We start from the raw sequence: 17,944 nt of genomic DNA on the forward strand, positions 1-17,944 counted from the left end.
GCTAAAGAATAATAATGTGCATTTGATCAGATATAACTGCAGTCCAAGATTATGAGATGCATTATATGAATGCCAAAGATTATGACTGCAGTAAAAGTTTATGAGATGCATTATTTGAATGCTTGGCCAAAGAGATGTGTTTTTAATCTAGATTTAAACAGAGAGAGTGTGTCTGAACCCCGAACGTTATCAGGAAGGCTATATCAGAGTTTGGGAGCCAAATGCGAAAAAGCTCTACCTCCTTTAGTGGACTTTGCTATCCTAGGTACTACCAAAAGTCCAGAGTTTTGCGACCTTAGGGAGCGTGATGGATTATAGCGTGGTAGAAGACTAGTTAGGTACGCAGGAGCTAAACCATTAAGGTCCTTGTAGGTAAATAATAATATTTTGTAACTGATACAGAACTTAACAGGTAGCCAGTGCAGAGACTGTAAAATTGGGGTAATATGATCATATTTTCTTGACCTGGTAAGGAATCTAGCCGCTGCATTTTGGACTACCTGTAGCTTGTTTATTGAAGATGCAGGACAACCAGCTAGCAGTGCATTACAATAGTCCAGTCTAGAGGTCATGAATGCATGAACTAGCTTTTCTGCATCAGAAACAGGTAACATGTTTTGTAGCTTGGCAATGTTTCTAAGATGGAAGAATGCTGTTTTTGTAACATGGAAAATATGATTTTCAAAAGACAAGTTGCCGTCTAATATAACACCCAGATTTTTGACTGTAGAGGAAGTAACAGTACATCCATCTAGCTGCAAATTGTAATCCAAGAGATCATGTGTACTGTTTTTTGGTCTAATAAGTAATATCTCTGTCTTTTCCGAATTTAATAGGAGAAAATTATTGGTCATCTAATCTTTTACATTTTTAACACACTCTGTTAGCTTAGATAATTTAGAAGTTTCATCTGGTCTCGTTGAGATATATAGTTGAGTATCATCAGCATAACAGTGGAAACTAATCCCGTATTTTCTAATAATATTACCAAGGGGCAACATGTATATCGAAAATAGCAGAGGACCTAGGACAGATCCTTGTGGCACTCCATATTTTACTGGTGATAATGGAGATGACTCCCCATTTAAATAAACAAAGTGGTAGCGATCAGACAGGTAGGATCTAAACCATCTTAAAGCCTGCCCTTGAATACCTGTATAGTTTTGTAATCGATCTATGAGTATGTCATGATCTATGGTGTCGAACACAGCACTAAGATCAAGTAAAACTAGCAATGAGATGCAGCCTTGGTCTGATGCAAGAAGCAAGTCATTTGTAATTTTAACAATGCAGTTTCTGTGCTATGGTGGGGCCTGAAACCTGACTGAAATTCTTCATAGAAATCTTTTTTTTTTTTAATCGACTGTCTATTGTGTTACTGCTTTTGTACAGTGTCCTTGAGCTTGGGAAAGGCGCTATATAAATTAAACATATTATTATTATTATTAGTTAAGCATACATTTTTGTAATATGCTTATGACTCGCGAATGTCATGCTCAGTTAATTGAAATAAACCAGGCTTGATGATGTATGCAGCCTGCAAATGCGACCTCGGAGGATTCAGCCTTCCATTTGACAAACGGCCAAAGTCAAAGTCAGCAAAGTCAGAAATGCCCACTTTTGCCTCATTCTCAGTACAAGTGAATATGAGTGTCTTTATGAATGGATGACTGAACCATTAGCTCACTTGATTTGTTCAAAAACAGATTCATTCAGGAACGAAATATCAAAGGCCACAAATTTGTTCTGCTCCAGCTTTTTTTGGAAATATTTTCGATGGCGAAAGAGAAAAAAGACTTTCAAAATGGATAATTCTGTTTCTAAAATGTAACTCACTCAATATTAACTTTGAGTTTTGATTAAAACTTTGTTGAATTGTTATGTATATCTTACTTAACCGCGCACCTTTTCAGCGCTGCACTTGTTGTCCTCTGTCTTCCGCATTGTTTTTTTTACAGTGTGAAGGTAAGGTCGTACGAATTTCTGAATGAACCGCTGGTTTTAAAATCTTCCCAGTCTACTGACATTGTTATGACATCTGCTTCAAACATTACAATCCACTTCACCAGCTTATTAGCTACTCTTTAACAGTGATGCTATAGAGCTACCATAAAAACGGAAGTTCAGAGACAGAATTCTAAAGTTAACTGCGCGCTTGTTTCCCTGAGGCATAAGGTCTATAAAATCAATATCACATTTGCAAATTCGCTCACATGCTGATGTTAGGGAAAACAGCACTTTTGCTTGTGTGTTATTACTTAATTATATCATACATTATTATTAAAAAACATACAGGGATATTTTTTGCTTTCATAACTTCAATTATGTGGACTCTCAAAGTGTGTTTTTGTAAAGTGGGTGATACTTCGTAATCTCAGCTCGCAAATCGTTAAAACAAGAATTATATTATTGTAGACGATAAATATCACACTCCTATAAAAGCACACATCTTCTCAATAATCCACACAATTTGAAAAAAAATATTAATGTTGATGGCACAAATGCAGCGAGACAGGTCATGTGCTTCAAGTTTAAGTTTAGAACAAAGTAGGAGCAATAATAATAGTGATTATTTCCTTAGCAAGAACCCCCCCAAATTACATTTTGGGCGTCTTCTAATAAAAGGATTTTCAAAATATGATGATGAATTATGTTAACTGCTGGTCACTGGCATACAATAACTCCTATTGCACACCATGATTTTTACTCAAGCAGCAGTTTCCATGGCAACAGCCTAAAAAGGCAAGCAGCTTTTATGCTTACACTGTTCAAAATGATTCAGTGTCTATACCTGCAAGTGAATATGTATTGACCTGCATTTATATATATATATATATATATATATATATATATATATATATATAAATGCCTTCACATAATTTTCCACTCTGGGTTACACATTCTGTACCTTATACACATACTAAAGCACTGCAGGTTCGAATAGATATATCGTTTGGATATATTTTGGTTGTACAGCATCCCTCCAAAGTACACAAAGAAGCCGCCTTTGTCCTATTAAACGCATACAAATACACAAGCACACACAAATACATTTGTTCTGTAGGAACAAACTACACTTTGTTAAAAATGATAAGATTCAGAGCAAGTCAGAGAATACTGAGTTATACCTGCAGGCAGTCCTGGCTTCTAACAGAATGTGAATTTATATTAGGAGCAGCAGTTATGGTTATGAGTGGGAATGAGGAAGCCAGCGGGTCTGTACTTAACTTGACCTTTAGCCTGAAGCATAAAATATAAAGACATTAATAAATACACATTGAAAATAGTGTTCACTAAGCTTTGTGTTGACAACTGTGTACGCATTAGATCATTTAATCTTGAGTTACTGTACATAGTAGTAATGTGTAGCTACTGTGTTTGGCTTTTGTATGGCAGAAGAGATGTAATCTTTGACATATATTTATAAGGCTTTAACATTTTTATTTTTAGCAGAAAAATCATAGCCAACTGTCCAGCAGATCTAACGGTCTGGTACACGTTAACTGACATATTATAGATGCTTGTTGTATGACTGCATTTTAGTGATGCTTTATTATTAGACAATAACAACCATGCCTTAGTTACTGTTTCCAAAAGAGTTGTTCCACAAGAGTTTCCACAAATTGTTCTAGTACATTTAAATTTGATCTAAAAATTTATTTATTTCTCTCACTCAATAAATGTCCTTGTCTTCCAAGATTCACAAACCAAAGGTTGTTCACATGAGAGAGCCTTCTCGTTATTTTATCAAAGAAGCTGCTTCATCTGCAATAATGATGTTCATTGAGCAATGCAATTTGATATGGAAAACGGGAATTATGTAGTCAGGCCCTGAGCGGATGAGATTGAGATCAAAAAGATAACTGACCAAGCCGTGGAATAATTAATAATTACTCTGAGAAAGGAAGTATCCTTTTATGTATTTTATTGTTTTCTTGTACAAAAGAGCAAATTTGGCATACAGAGATACATTCACTTGTCACAGTATTGTTGCTTTGTTTTTTAAATGCAAGCTCAAACATTTCAAGGATGGCGTTAGAATATATGCAAAAGCACACCCTCTTTCCCTTAATAAAAGACACGCTCTCCGTCGATCAGCATCGTATGCTTTGATTCTTTCTATTTTGTTCCTAATTCCACACAAAGTGTCGACAAGAGCCCAAAAGAAGTAATTCTATCAATAGAAAAAACAGGGGAAAATACTAGCATGCAAATGCAACTTTTGTCAATAAGCTTCGAGAACTTTGAACGAGGAGAATGGCTTTACAAAGTGATAGTCCAGATTGCCACAGTGAGGACACTGCTGTACATTGCTGTACTCAGAGAAATACTGCATGCCCACACGTACATCTATGACAGGTTTCCCACAATGCTTGCAGTTCAGCCGGGCCTAGGCAGACAGGGAGTTGTAGCGCATTTAAAACAGAACTTTAGCTATTTATATATATAACTATAAAGTATATAATTTATGAGCACAAATAAACCGATTACCTGGCAGCATGGTGATGCAGCCAGTATGTCGTACGTGTACATTGTGCCCAGCTGGTGCCAGCTTCCATCCCACCTGGATTTGCACTTTATACACACGATCTTGTGCACTCCTTCCAGGCAGTCCACACAGATGGCATAAAGGTGCATCAGCCTCCCTTTAGAACATAAACAGAAAACCCTTTTCAACTGCAATTAGACTCTAATTAATGAAAATATATTCTAATGGGTTTTAATGATATGCCATGATCAAAGCATTATTATCGGTCACAGCTGCTTTGCTTCTTTATTAGAAGAAGAAAAGGATTCGCTCTATTCCCAATCAACTCAAAGTAATTGATGTTTTTGGTTCTTTGCTCAAAACCTTGATTTAGTCTTCAACGACAGTCATATTTCATTCTCAAATGCTACTTAACGGTGCTTGAATTGTTTTTGCTGTGGTAAAATTATTATCATGCACAGTTTATGAACTGTCTCAGCTCAGTGTTATTTAATAAAAATGGAAAAGCTGGGAATGGAAAAGTTTTTGCTGTTCTTGCTATATCAACCATTAACAGTGAGCCTGCAATGTTCCAAAAAAGTCAACAAACTTTTTTCTAACCAAGGCAAAAGAGACTCTAAGAAAAAAATGACAATGTAAACCAAGACTAAAAACAAGGCAATAACTGATATTTTTGTTTTAGGGATATTGATAACATCACTACTGTAAAAACATTGATACTAAACATTTGCTAACCACAAAAATGGGAAATATTAAATTCTATACAATTTTTTTTAAATAAATACAAAATAAAACAATAAAAAATAAATACAATTCATAATTCATTATGAGATTAGTGTAAGATTTCACTTAACAATGTTTTTGAATTATTAGGATTTTAAAAGGTTACCTTTAAATGAGTGTTAGAAGATGGCAAAAGTAATCTAAATCTAACCAATAATGATGGAAAATAAATAAATAAATATTGTCACGCTACCGATACGGAACGTATGTATTGTGAATCCCTAATGTATATTTTTGCTTAATATTAAATAAATATAAAAGTGAAAATTGCACAAAAATGCACGTCTGCCAAATGAATAAATGTAAGTGATTTGTCTTAAGCACTGATGTTATTAAAGTGACTGAGCAAGCTTAAAATAACACAACAATGTTCATACTTGAAATAATTTAGGACGTTTGCATTCACTGAAATTTGTTTAAATCAACAAAAATGTAATTGAATTTAAACAGAATTTAATTTGAACTCTGTAAAACTTGTGAGCTGAGAAATTTTTCTGATGCAGAATAAACTGTAGAAATATATGGAACACTGATGCACAATAACACTTTCCACACTAATATTTTTTTTATATGAAAAGTAAATGAGAACCAGCCCCTTTTGAGTGTGAATAGTGGATTCGCTCACCTTGTAAATGGCAAGGTACATCATACTCAATCTCATCATGGCGTGAAGGGCTCAGGAACAGCGTTCCATCCACTAAAGGGAACTGCTCAAAGATGGGCAGGGTGTGATGGCAGAGGGCACAGTTCACCACATTGCGGTGACTCGCACTGAGCGCAGAGAGGATGAACTTCCTGAGGTCCTCTCCCTGCCCGGCCTGGGCATCGTCCTCCATTCGCACATGATAGGTGTTGAGCTTGTGGCGTGGAACGTGCGTGAGCAGCTCAGAAAGATCCAGCCTCCTCAAGAACTGCACAGAGTTGTCTCCGGGAGAAAGCCGAGGGAGGCACATGTTGGTGGCTCCCTGCTCAAATTGAGCCCCACCACGTGCCACCCCACCTCCGGACAGCAAATGCTTCCTGTGGCCTTCCATATGAACCGCGTTCTTAAGAAACTCGCCCAGGTGCCTCGAACTCCGCGGGCCACCGAGGGACTGGGGGCAGAAGGAGGAGAAGCCCGATGGAGGGGACTGAGCGGGGGATTCGCAAGGGGAGAGGAGCCCGTGGGAAAGCCCACTGGCGGCATTGGGAAGACCAGCGTGACATCTCTCCAGACAGTTCTGCCAATCTGCCGATTGTCTGCGAGACAGTTCCTGACTGGAGCCGCGGTGCGCTAGCTTATGGCTTGCAGATGATTTCCCTTTCTTGGGCTCATCGGCAGCTTCCGGACCACCTCCGCCGCATGCGCCACCTACGCAGGCAGAACTGCTGGGCTTCCCGCTCCCTTTCTCCGGCACCTTTTTCTTGCGCTCGTCCTGCATGCGTTTCACCTGGTACCAGTCTGTGTCTTTTTTCAGGTGTCCCTGGCCGCAGCGGCAGGAGCAGAAGCGGAAGGCCAGATCGTAGCCCTTTTTGGTCCACATGTTTTGTCGGCACTGCTTCTCGTTCCAGCTGCGGGCCCGGCCGATGCAGTTGAACTGCACCAGGATGCTGCTCTCCCACTCGTAGAAGCACTGCAGGTGCATCCAATTGCTGTAGGGGCAGATTTCACTGTTGCACACCACACGCTGGTAGTCGTCCTTCTCAAGGTCAACGGGACGGCCCAGACTGCACACTAATGGGGTGGCACATGGAGCCTCTGCCAAACACAATGGCATGATATATTAATTTAGGCTTAATGCAAGAGAATAGCTCACGTGATAATTCTTTCATCATTTAAACCTGTTTGACTTTCCTTCCTCAGTGGAACAGAAAAAGAAATGTTAGAATGATTCACTTTCATTGTAGGTGAAAAGAAGATGCAATGAAAGTGAACGGTGACTAAGGCTAACATCTTTTGTGTCTCAGGAAAAAAAAATTGAGCTTGGAACGACATGAGGGTGAGGATTTAAATTTCTGGGTGAACTGTTGCTTTAAGGTAAAATATATGTAATGCAGATTACAATGCCTTATACACTAAAAAATAGTAATTAAATAAATTCATGTTATTTTGCATGGGGTTCAATGTTTTGTATTCTAATGTAAAAATGAATGACTGAATTCAAAAGTAAACCCGAAAATTAACATGAGGAAGATTTGAATAAAGCAAACCTTCACCAAATCCATGAAGGGACATCTATTTATAGACAGTGTGATTCAAGCAGCTTCACTGGCAGAATGTTCAATGTCAGTACATCACTTCTATTTATGATAACTCTGTGGGTGCGAATCCCACTCAAAAAGAACAAATATTACGCAACACTCCTGTGAATGAAATCTGAATGAGTGTCTCATGAGAGACAGGGAAAGACAATTATACAACAGAGAGCCTCATTCCTCAAATTTGATTGGACAGCGCTGCTTTTTCTGTGTGAATTCTGATTGTTCACTACCTTTCAATCCAGACTACGTAAGTATAGAGTGACAAACGGCAATGTGTTTTCTCTCATGCACTTCAGCAAAGTTGTATAAATTCAGCTGCAGCAACAAAAAAAAAAATGGCTCAATAATCACTCTGACTGGGTTTCTCTCACGGAGCGTGTTAAAGTGAAAACATGGAGTGGAGTCAGGTGATTAAAGCACTTTCTAACGCATTTAGGAACAGCCCTGTCGATCCGCTCCACTCATAAAAACGGCTCCAGTCCAGATTTTTTTATAATAATAAAATAATAATAATTCATTACATTTATATAGCGCTTTTCTAGGCACTCAAAGCGCTTTACATTGTGAGGGGGGGATCTCCTCATCCACCACCAGTGTGCAGCATCCACCTGGATGATGCGACGGCAGTCATAGTGCGCCAGAACGCCCACCACACACCAGCTTATTGGTGGAGAGGAGACAGAGTGATGAAGCCAATACGCAGATATGGGGATTGTTAGGAGGCCATGATGATCAGAGGCCAATGGGCAAATTTGGCTAGGATGCCGAGGTCACACCTCTACTCTTTTTCGAAAGACATCCTGGGATTTTTAATGACCACAGAGAGTCAGGACCTCGGTTTTACATCTCATCTGAAGGACGGTGCTTGTTGACAGTATAGTGTCCCCATCACTGTACTGGGGTGCTAGAACCCACACAGACCACAGAGTGAGCACCCCCTGTTGGCCTCACTAACACCTCTTCCAGCAGCAACCTAGTTTTCCCAGGAGGTCTCCCATCCAGGTACTGACCAGGCTCAGCCCTGCTTAGCTTCAGTGGGCAAGCAGTCTTGGGCTGCAGGGTGATATGGCTGCCGGCCATATCTAGTCATATCATATTTATGCATCACTAGTGACCAGCAAAGGTTCTCAGAACTATTTTTGTTCGCGGTGAAGACCTACAATTTGTCTAAAACCTACTGGAGTTATCGGTCAATAAATAGTAATAATCATGCTGTAGTAACAAATATTACCTGTGCCCTAATATTCAAAAGCTCTTGCTGCAGATATTCCATTATTCATAGCTGCCACTCAAAGATAGATACCACTTCCATTACCTCAAGAGCCAAAGCCATTCTATGCATTATTAAACACTCTAACTGCACATCATTAGGGTGATACGACCTGTCATTACACAACACTGATCTCCAAATCACCTGCAACTCCTTGCCAAGTGCATCTACCCTTGACCAAGGCCTACGCAACCACCTTGTGCAGGACGATAAGTGAAAACACGGAAATCTCCAGGCAGTGTCGTAACAATTCTGAGGGTGATGACGCGCACAAAACAAGTTGCTGCAAGTGAGAGAACATTTAAAAGGAAGGTAACGCTCGCTCGCTCGCTCGCGCTCGCACGTTCAGGGAAACGTACCGTTCGGTAGAACATTCACTGAAGTGACGTTCTTCTTAACTTACCGCTTCTATTGTCGCTCGGCGGACCCGCTGTCGCGCCAGTCAACACCGAGGCAGTTCCTCCTGTAACCGCAGACGCAGAGGCTCCATTTTCTTGCTCGTCCCCGCTACTGTTCGTGCGTTTATTTCTCTTCCCCTTGTTGCTTTTTTGGTTGGGCATGATGGTGCGCTCAGTATGAATGCAGCCTGTCAGCGACCGCCACCGAGAATTTGTGCGGATATCATGTCGAGGGTGCTTGACGAATCCAATGCGAATCGGAATGCACGGGGGATGCAGATGTTACAGTTCGATCATCATCCTCCAGATTTGTGCAAGCAGTCTTGACAGCAGAGGTACACCATGAAGAAGGCGTGTCTCTCTCTTGTTTTGATTCCTGCTCTGAAGAGAGAATGTTCCTCTGGCCCCGCCTCCATCTCTGATCCAGACCCGGAGCTCAGAGTTATTAATAGCACAGACCTAAGAGGGAGTCCCAAGCAAATAATCGACACACTGCTAAAATGATTTAAGTCATACGTGCTTTGCCACATATGGCTTTACAAGTGACAAGCATGCTGTTAACGAGATAAGACCTTCATTTTGCTATTCGATTTTTTTTTTTTTTAATCAATAACCTAAAATGTTTTTTCAGCCACACTTCATTGGAGACCCATTTTAAATTTCACATAGAACCTTTTATGTGCTTCAGAGAAGCTGTGCCATCTGGAACCTTGTTGTAAATTATACTAAAGAAGAACTTTTTCCAGTCCTCCAAAGAACCGTTTTAGGTGCAAATGCCTTTCAAAAATTCTAAATCTGTACATTTCAACTGGGCTCATTCATTCAAAGACAAAAACAGTCATACATTTGAAAGATAAAAAAAAGCGTCTACAGTTCTCGTATTTATATAAGTTTATTGCACTGTCTCCAGTCATTTGAGAAGCAGATGAAGCATCACAAGAAAGACAGCAACACCGAAATCCAAATCCACACTAAAAACTGGAAGTTTGAAGTCAGTTCTAAATGTTGAGGAACAGATGCTGTAGAGATTCATACATTTATCTTTAAAAAAAGAACATTAAAAGCTTCCTCTTCATTCGATTTTTATTTTCCCCCCACTGTCATAATCCATTTAATGACCCAGTACAAAGTTATAAGCATACTCCCCTCTATTTAATTGTTGAAGTCTTTATTTCATATTGCTGCTCACGCTAAGGTCTTCCTGAGCTTGAAATGGCACAGACTACACCATTGGGAGCCTTACAACATTTGTACAGACATAAATAACAAAAACAGCACAAGTACAATGTGGGGATGTTTTTGCAAGAGCTTTATAAAACAGAATATCACACTGGAACAGTTCAGATGATTTGTTGAACTTGGTTGTTTTTTTTAAACATTTAATTCCAGAAAATCATACAGCAGATAAATGTTACTTACTATTTATGTTTATCAGCCTTTGAGATGTTATAGCACATATAACCTGAATGACCATGAATAATTTCACAGTAATGGTACTGCAAACAAACAACCTCATGATTACAGTAAAAGACAGCAATTATGCAGTCTACAATCAATACAGTCAGAATAGGACATCAGAGGTATATTCTGTAAAACTGATATTAACCTGCGTGGATATTCATTTCCGTTAGGTTGAAAACAGTATTTGATGAATTCATTCAATCACAGAAAACCAGTAACACGATCATGCACACTATAATTGTTAGCTGTTGAGCTGACTGAACAGGGAAGATTGCTACTTTAAAAAAAAGAAAAACTGTGCAGATCACTCCCCTGAGAGAAAAAAAGTTGCTGTATAAAAATATTCCAATCCAGTATACAAAAATGTTACATTCTCAAGTATATATTTCCATATCAAAAATGTAGCAATGACATGTCAAAAACACATTTGTACTTTTTACTTGAGTTTAGAAAAGACTGTAGATTCAGTCCTGCAGTAATATGACATCAACGTTGTCGTGAACTCCTTGCAGTAAGAGCTCGCCTTCGAATGCGATGACCTTCTTTCGCTTGGCCGCTTTCAGCGTTCCGACCAGAGCTTCAAAGAGGTTGGCGCATTGGTCATCATTAAACAAGACTCCAAATTTGACACTGATCTTCCCATCTGCGTCTGAGACAGTGAGAATGGTCAGGGTTCGCTCTAAATCATCATCAATAACAACCCTGAATACCCAATTAACATTTACTGTATGTACTTAATAAAGCACCAAAACAATATAGAATAAGTGTTAGCAAATCTCAAAAGCGAGCAGTATGAGGGATCATAAGCCTGGTTTGAGTAAATACCGTAGAGTATTGAGAGTACAGTGCAGTATGTCAACTAATAGAAAGTAAACGTGCACTTCTGATATAAGGACTTGAAATTTCAGAATGAACAGTACTGCTCCTATTTATCCAGAACTCCTCATCTAAAGAAGCATCAAGACCTGCATTGTTAGTAAATTATGATGTGTAAAGCCATCTTAGTACATACATTTGAATGAATGCAGATTTTTAACTGCTTATATAATATACAATATATTAAAGTATATTAGAATGATTTCTGAAGGAGCATGTGACACTGAAGACTGAAGTAATGGCTGTAAATGACATTTAAAAAAAGATATTAAAATGGAAAAGTTATTTTAAATTGTAATATTTCCCAATATTAATGTTTTACTGCATGTTTGACCAATTAAATGCAGCCTTGGTGAGCATAAAAGCATTCTTTCAAAAACATTAAAAATCCACCTTTTATCCACCAACTTGTGTTTATAGATATGGACGTTTGAAATACAAAATCGAATTTCTCATTTAAACCTGAAAATAAATGTTTCGGAGAAATGTTATGGTGTAGAATAAATATGAAATATTAAGTTTATGCATTATATCTAGGCCTCCAAACCAATAAGCAAATTTGTGACAATTTTCATTTATCATTTGTAATAGGGAAAATAGGCAGAAATAATCATTTTCACCGGCGGTCCCATGCAGACTTGATCCCTAACAATGATGTTGATCAAAAAATAGCACAAGACTTACTTGTACTGCCCAGTCGACGAATCTCATCAACGAGCAGTGTAACTTCATGTTCCACATTCATTTTTGTCACTGAAATATACATGCATGTTAATACTGTAAAGGCTTACTTTTTTACCTACTCTATAGCCTACTGCATTAAGTCTTTGAAAGACTTAAATATATACTGAGACTATAACCATCTTTGCTGATTCAAGTTTGAGTATGCAACTGGAATAATAAATAATAGTTCGTTTAAAGCGTTCTGAGCATTCTTACGTGGATTACAACAATAAACACGTGCTGCATAAATCGCTCAACTGATTTTGACACTCATTCTCCACTTGATGTGCTTTATTTAACGCCCTCTCTGAGCGAGTTGAGAATTGCAACGCCGCACCCTACCGGCTTATTGCAGATGCTGACCATATAAAGGCTATAATTACTTATCATCTTGATTTTTGATTAAGCAAATGACACGTGTGGCCCGCCTGGTTAATACCATACCGTAGGTTAAACATAATGAGGCATAATTAATAAACGGCAGCACGAGGATTATCATTTGATCAAGCAATGCGGAAGTACGAATCTGAACACTGAAAGTGAAAGAAATGTGTGAAATATTGTATTAAAGCAAATTGTGACTCGCATATAATTTGAATTCTATCATCACACAGACTGAATTCCCTAAAGTACACATAAACAAACAAACACTTTTTTCTGCGTAAATCTATTCACACTGCATCAAAGAGGCTTGCACTCAGATTCTGGATTATCAATCCATAACGCCATTAGGAAAACATGTATTCGGATAAATAACTCATTAACATCAAAAAATATTCCAAAGCGGTACAGTAATCAATCTACGTACCTCTGTGGTGGTTTTGTGCCGGCGCTCTGCTGACTATAGGCTGACTGAATGAGAAAGCTCTACCATAGATGGCTTTGGGGGGTGTGACGTCACATTAAACGGCCCTCTTTACATGAACCTAGTGGTTAGTGGTTACAAACTCATTTGTTAACCTAAAGTGATTTTTTTGGATACGCTTGGAATGGCGGGTCCCCTAATTGTATGGCGCTGAGTGATGCCATATAGCAACAAAATGTACAGTTTAGTTACTAGGCAACATTCCATGAAAATGCTGTCCATCCATAAATGTTTGAGATATGAAATTTAATTTATTAGACACCAGGTGGCAGTAAATAGCTGATTACTGCTATTACGGTGACATTTGGTTTGTAGCCAATGAGCTTTTTAAATTATTTTTTGTGTATTCGACAATTCGACGTTAATATAATATTGTGTATATATATATATGACTGTATAAAAATATAAAAAATATAATAGGCGACAGAGAGACAGATAGATAGATAGATAGATAGATAGATAGATAGATAGATAGCGAATGTGCTCTTTAATAGTATTTAAATATTAATTTTAATGCCAGCGAAAAGCGCATGCGTACGAAAATGACGTGCAGTCTTACGCAGGTAGCTTGTCTTACGCATGTTTGTCGACGAATTCGACGTTAATATAATATTGTGTATATATATATATGACTGTATAAAAATATAAAAAATATAATAGGCGACAGAGAGACAGATAGATAGATAGATAGATAGATAGCGAATGTGCTCTTTAATAGTATTTAAATATTAATTTTAATGCCAGCGAAAAGCGCATGCGTACGAAAATGACGTGCAGTCTTACGCAAGTAGCTTGTCTTACGTATGTTTGTCGACGCCCCTTTGGTGTGGGAAATGTGGTTTTACGTGCCTGACGCTTCTTTTGTAGTCTAGTCTGCAACGTATTACGTAAGGGGGTCGGTATAAGTACACCGACCAACCGGCATGGCTTAAAAAACGGCTTCGCCTCTTATTAAAGGTCGTAGTCCTGTCTTGTACAATGTAGGCTAAACACTTAAAGAGAATGCACTCCAGGTTCGTGGTTCTTTGGGAAATCGTTGTAGAATTACTTTCATATTTTTTTTCAGTGGGAATCAGAGGACACCTGCAATGTCTCCTGTACAAGAAAATTCGCGGTGGCCCCGAGTATCAAAGTTCACTCTGTCAGCATGTGCTGCAACTCTTGCAGAATTAGGTAGCTACACATCCTTTCTAGTTTTTAATATATCGAATTTTTTTATATTTATATAATAATTCATATCTACAATTTATTCTAAGAATTGATTTAAAGCGCATGTCTTTTGTGTGTGTGTGTGTGTGTGTGTGTCTCTGTGTGTGCGTGTGTGCATGTTTATGCGGTTTATGAGGACACAAATTTGTATAATAACATGAGTATGACATAGGTATTACAACGAGAAGGTGATTTATAAGGACATTTTCAGTGTCCCCGTAATTCAAAAGGCTTATAAATAATTCAGAATGAGTTTTTTTGAAAATCTAAAAATGCAGAAAGTTACCTGTGAGGGGTAGGTTTAGAGGTAGGGTTGGTGTAGGGCAATAGAATATACGGTTTGTACAGTATAAAAATCCTTACGCCTATGGAGAGTCCCCATAAACCATAAAAACAAACCTGTGTGTGTGTGTGTTTTTTTTATACAATTTTTATGTGAGTCACTTTCCCTTTGGACCTTACTAAAACCAGACTTCAGATATCAGAATCAGAAAGAGCTTTATTGCCAAGTATGTTGCACATACAAGGAATTTGTTATGTTGCCTATCTGTCAGAAAGCTGGTGATCCATTGACAGATAGAGCTAGGGACAGAGAGCTGAGTTAATTTGGTCTGGAGGAGTGTTGGGATGATGGTGTTGAAAGCTGAGCTAAAGTCCACAAACAGGATCCTCACATACTGTAAGTCCCTGTTTTGTCCAGATGTTGCAGGATGAAGTGCAGTCCTATATTGACTGCATCATCCACGGACCTGTTTGCTCGGTAAGCAAACTGCAGGGGGTCTAGTAAGGGTCCAGTAATGTCCTTCAGATAAGCCAATACCAACCTCTCAAATGTCTTCATGACCACAGACGTTAGGGCCACAGGTCTGTAGTCATTAAGTCCTGTTATCTTGGGTTTCTTTGGGACGGGGATGATGGTGGACCGTTTGAAGCAGGCAGGGACTTTGCACAGCTCCAGTGATCTGTTGAAGATCTGTGAGAAGATGGGGGCCAGTTGGTGAAGATACAGGGTGAAGGTGGTTCCCGACAGCACTGTGGAAGTGTACAGCCTCCAAAACACAGGGGCATGCTGAGCATAGCTTTGGGTATAGTGCGAGAAGAGGGGCCCTTGAAACTGTGGCAAGGGGTCACACCAGCTATCTACAGACATATATGTAGAATGTTTATTGAAATGAGCTTTATTAACAAACTGAGTTATATATAGAATACTTGCCTGAATTAATAAATGCATGTATTTGAATCCCCTTCTGACCTTTGGAATTCTTCATCTTTAGTGTATTCAGGCGGCAGGATGTTGGCTTATGAACAGCTCAGGGAATCAGTCTTAGGAAGATCTGAAGATGGCATTTTTCCAGTCTGGTGAGGGAAACATCTGTGAAATATGAAACAGGACAGTGATTAAAGTCTAAATACATGGGATCAGCATGTGTTCTGTGATGTGTATAAGAAAGCAGTGATTGGCAGTATGATATCAGGTGCCTTGGGCCAGTTCATCGCTAGTCCAACAGATCTAGTGAAGGTTCAGATGCAAATGGAGGGCAGGCGCTGTCTGGAAGGGAAGCCGCCAAGGTGAGGCATAGACTTAAAGGAATAGTTCACCCAAAAATGAAAATTTGCTGAAAATGTACTCATCCTCAGGCCATCCAAGATGTAGATGAGTTTGTTTCTTCCTCGGAACAGATTTGGAGAAATTCAGCATTACATCACTTGCTCACCAAAGGATCCTCTGCAGTGAATGGGTGCCGTCAGAATGAGTAAATGTTTGGGTGAAGTATTCCTTTAATTCATCCCTGTTAAAAACTTTTTAAATGACTACTTATTCTGAATGTTTTTTTTAAACTGACAGAATACATGGGGTTTACCGTGCTTTTACGAAGATCATAGCAGAGGGAGGAATACGAGGCCTTTGGGCTGGATGGGTTCCCAGTGTTCAGAGAGCTGCACTGGTCAATTTAGGAGGTACAGTAGTCAAAACTTCTAGAGATATTTTATTTCACAATTAGATCTCTTGACATATGATACCGTAAAGCACTTTCTACTGAGAAACACCTCCATACCAGACAACAGCATTTGTCATGGATTGGCAAGGTGAAATTCTGTTAGACTACTAATGTTAACATAGATAATAAATGTCATGTTGAACAGTTTATACCAAAACATTTTCATAGCATATGCTCAGGATTGGTTGCAGCTATTATGGGAACACCAGCTGATGTGGTGAAAACTAGAGTAATGAACCAGCCACGGGATTCAAATGGAAGGTTAGTTTTGTGTATTTTTTTAAAGGTGATGTGTAGTTAGTAGTTAGTAAGAACATTATTTAACTTTGTTATAATAACTTATTTTGTACAGTTATGTTGCAGGGGTCTTCTCTACAAGTCTTCTACCGACCGTCTGGCTCAGTCAGTGAGAAAAGAAGGATTTTTTGTCACTCTATAAAGGATTTCTACCAACTTGGTTTAGAATGGTATTATGATTTTACATATTACTTGAGTTTATTAAAGTTTTATTGTCTTGTGTTGTTATTCTAACTCTGTTTTTTGTTCCCAGGCTCCCTGGTCTTTGACGTTCTGGCTTACATTTGAGCAAATGAGACGAGCAATAGGCATCAGCTCATTTTGATGATTTTAAGAGTTGGACCTAGAGTATTTTTCTGAGCTGAACATTCCAGACCTAATTTTTTATAGGTGTGAATTTAGTCGTATACAGGTACACGCTGCAGGACATGAATATTAGGATAAAGTTAAGATTGATCACTGTATGTCTTGGAAAAAAATAAAATGGCATAGCAATCATTCAAGCCTTTTTTATAATAAAAATGACAGTTGTTGTCACTCTCTCTCTTTTTTATACTTTTAAGCAATATTTTACTGTTTAAACTGGTCTCCCAATCTGGTTATTTTATATTATTATGGTGTTTATTGATATTTTAAATCACTTTTTATTTTTATAGTTTTCATTTTAATACGATTTTGTTCATTTTTACTGTTTTTAATGTCTATATTATGTTTATTTTAATACATCAAGTTAAACTAAATAAAAGTGTGAAATGTTGCCTTTGCAATGAATGAAAATGAAATAAGTTTAAGTTTTTTTATATGTTTATTATAAGTAACATTGTTTTATGGGTTTAGTTTTGCTTAACTATAACTGGAAGACCAACCAGGACCACAAAACCATGGGCTGGTTTACAATGTTTTTCTACAGGGAAAGCTGTGCTATCCTGATAAAGATTTATTAAAATATACTGTAAATATTTTTGTGAGCAGCAGTTTTTTTTGTATAAGCCTGTAGAGAGGACCTTGCCTCAGGCATGTGAGAAAAACACTCAAAAATACACGTTTTATTATATCAACAAGAATTTGAAATTCAAAACAATGCATAGAGCATGCTTTTCTTTCTACAGAAAAAGCGTATATGTATTCAAATTATACTGCACAGTAGACTAAATAAGTAACGCATATTTCAGAAAACCTAGTGAGATAAAGGTAAAAACATCTTTATTATTTATGCATTTAAACATTAATGAGCAGAGTCCTCAAACAACCACTAGAGGGCATCCAGTCAAAAATTGTACCAGTGAGGAAATAAACCCGGAACGTAAACATGAACCCGGCGATGTGTCAGTT

General features: G+C 38.2%; 3 protein-coding genes across 6 annotated transcripts; 1 reads left to right on the forward strand and 2 right to left on the reverse strand.

Moving 5' to 3' along the window:
- Positions 1 to 3,922: 3,922 nt before the first annotated feature.
- On the reverse strand, positions 3,923 to 9,608 carry LOC107553472 (headcase protein homolog). Its single transcript, XM_016235679.1, has 4 exons — positions 9,187 to 9,608; positions 5,898 to 7,010; positions 4,492 to 4,646; positions 3,923 to 4,390 (listed from the first exon to the last, which is right to left on the reverse strand). Exons 1-4 carry the CDS (start codon positions 9,341 to 9,343, stop codon positions 4,226 to 4,228), a joined length of 1,590 nt encoding a protein of 529 aa, XP_016091165.1. The 5' UTR covers positions 9,344 to 9,608; the 3' UTR covers positions 3,923 to 4,225.
- A 641-nt stretch (positions 9,609 to 10,249) lies between these two features.
- Positions 10,250 to 13,323, reverse strand: LOC107553474 (costars family protein ABRACL). The gene is made up of 3 exons (XM_016235685.1): positions 13,050 to 13,323; positions 12,203 to 12,271; positions 10,250 to 11,291 (listed from the first exon to the last, which is right to left on the reverse strand). Exons 2-3 carry the CDS (start codon positions 12,261 to 12,263, stop codon positions 11,107 to 11,109), a joined length of 246 nt encoding a protein of 81 aa, XP_016091171.1. The 5' UTR covers positions 12,264 to 12,271; positions 13,050 to 13,323; the 3' UTR covers positions 10,250 to 11,106.
- A 617-nt stretch (positions 13,324 to 13,940) lies between these two features.
- LOC107553473 (mitochondrial uncoupling protein 4-like) lies at positions 13,941 to 17,075 on the forward strand. Of its 4 annotated transcripts, XM_016235680.1 has the most exons (9): positions 13,941 to 14,086; positions 14,173 to 14,279; positions 15,319 to 15,469; positions 15,590 to 15,884; positions 16,162 to 16,274; positions 16,319 to 16,403; positions 16,484 to 16,576; positions 16,679 to 16,782; positions 16,866 to 17,075. In XM_016235680.1, exons 4-8 carry the CDS (start codon positions 15,781 to 15,783, stop codon positions 16,752 to 16,754), a joined length of 471 nt encoding a protein of 156 aa, XP_016091166.1. In that variant the 5' UTR covers positions 13,941 to 14,086; positions 14,173 to 14,279; positions 15,319 to 15,469; positions 15,590 to 15,780; the 3' UTR covers positions 16,755 to 16,782; positions 16,866 to 17,075. The 4 variants fall into 4 exon arrangements, with proteins under 4 accessions (XP_016091166.1, XP_016091169.1, XP_016091167.1 ...); XM_016235683.1 differs by lacking the exon at positions 16,866 to 17,075 and having other exon boundaries at positions 13,941 to 14,279; positions 16,668 to 16,739; XM_016235681.1 differs by lacking the exons at positions 13,941 to 14,086; positions 14,173 to 14,279 and having other exon boundaries at positions 15,286 to 15,469.
- Positions 17,076 to 17,944: the final 869 nt, after the last annotated feature.

Source organism: Sinocyclocheilus grahami, unplaced genomic scaffold (genome assembly GCF_001515645.1).
Source record: "Sinocyclocheilus grahami isolate Dianchi unplaced genomic scaffold, SAMN03320097.WGS_v1.1 scaffold473.1, whole genome shotgun sequence".
Classification (NCBI taxonomy): Eukaryota; Metazoa; Chordata; class Actinopteri; order Cypriniformes; family Cyprinidae; genus Sinocyclocheilus; species Sinocyclocheilus grahami.

Bases quoted from the DNA above. Each gene is read 5' to 3' on its own strand.
- LOC107553472 (XM_016235679.1), bottom strand. From the start codon at position 9,343: ATGCCCAACCAAAAAAGCAACAAGGGGAAGAGAAATAAACGCACGAAC. The intron at 7,011-9,186 runs GTAAGTTAAGAA...TGTGTTTGGCAG, and splicing joins GCCGAGCGACAATAGAAGCG to AGGCTCCATGTGCCACCCCA. The intron at 4,391-4,491 runs GTAATCGGTTTA...CTGTCTGCCTAG, and splicing joins CTGCATCACCATGCTGCCAG to GCCCGGCTGAACTGCAAGCA.
- LOC107553474 (XM_016235685.1), bottom strand. From the start codon at position 12,263: ATGAATGTGGAACATGAAGTTACACTGCTCGTTGATGAGATTCGTCGA. The intron at 11,292-12,202 runs GTAAGTCTTGTG...TCACTGTCTCAG, and splicing joins TCGTCGACTGGGCAGTACAA to ACGCAGATGGGAAGATCAGT.
- LOC107553473 (XM_016235680.1), top strand. From the start codon at position 15,781: ATGATATCAGGTGCCTTGGGCCAGTTCATCGCTAGTCCAACAGATCTA. The intron at 16,404-16,483 runs GTGAAATTCTGT...ACATTTTCATAG, and splicing joins ATTTGTCATGGATTGGCAAG to CATATGCTCAGGATTGGTTG. The intron at 16,577-16,678 runs GTTAGTTTTGTG...GTTATGTTGCAG, and splicing joins CCACGGGATTCAAATGGAAG to GGGTCTTCTCTACAAGTCTT.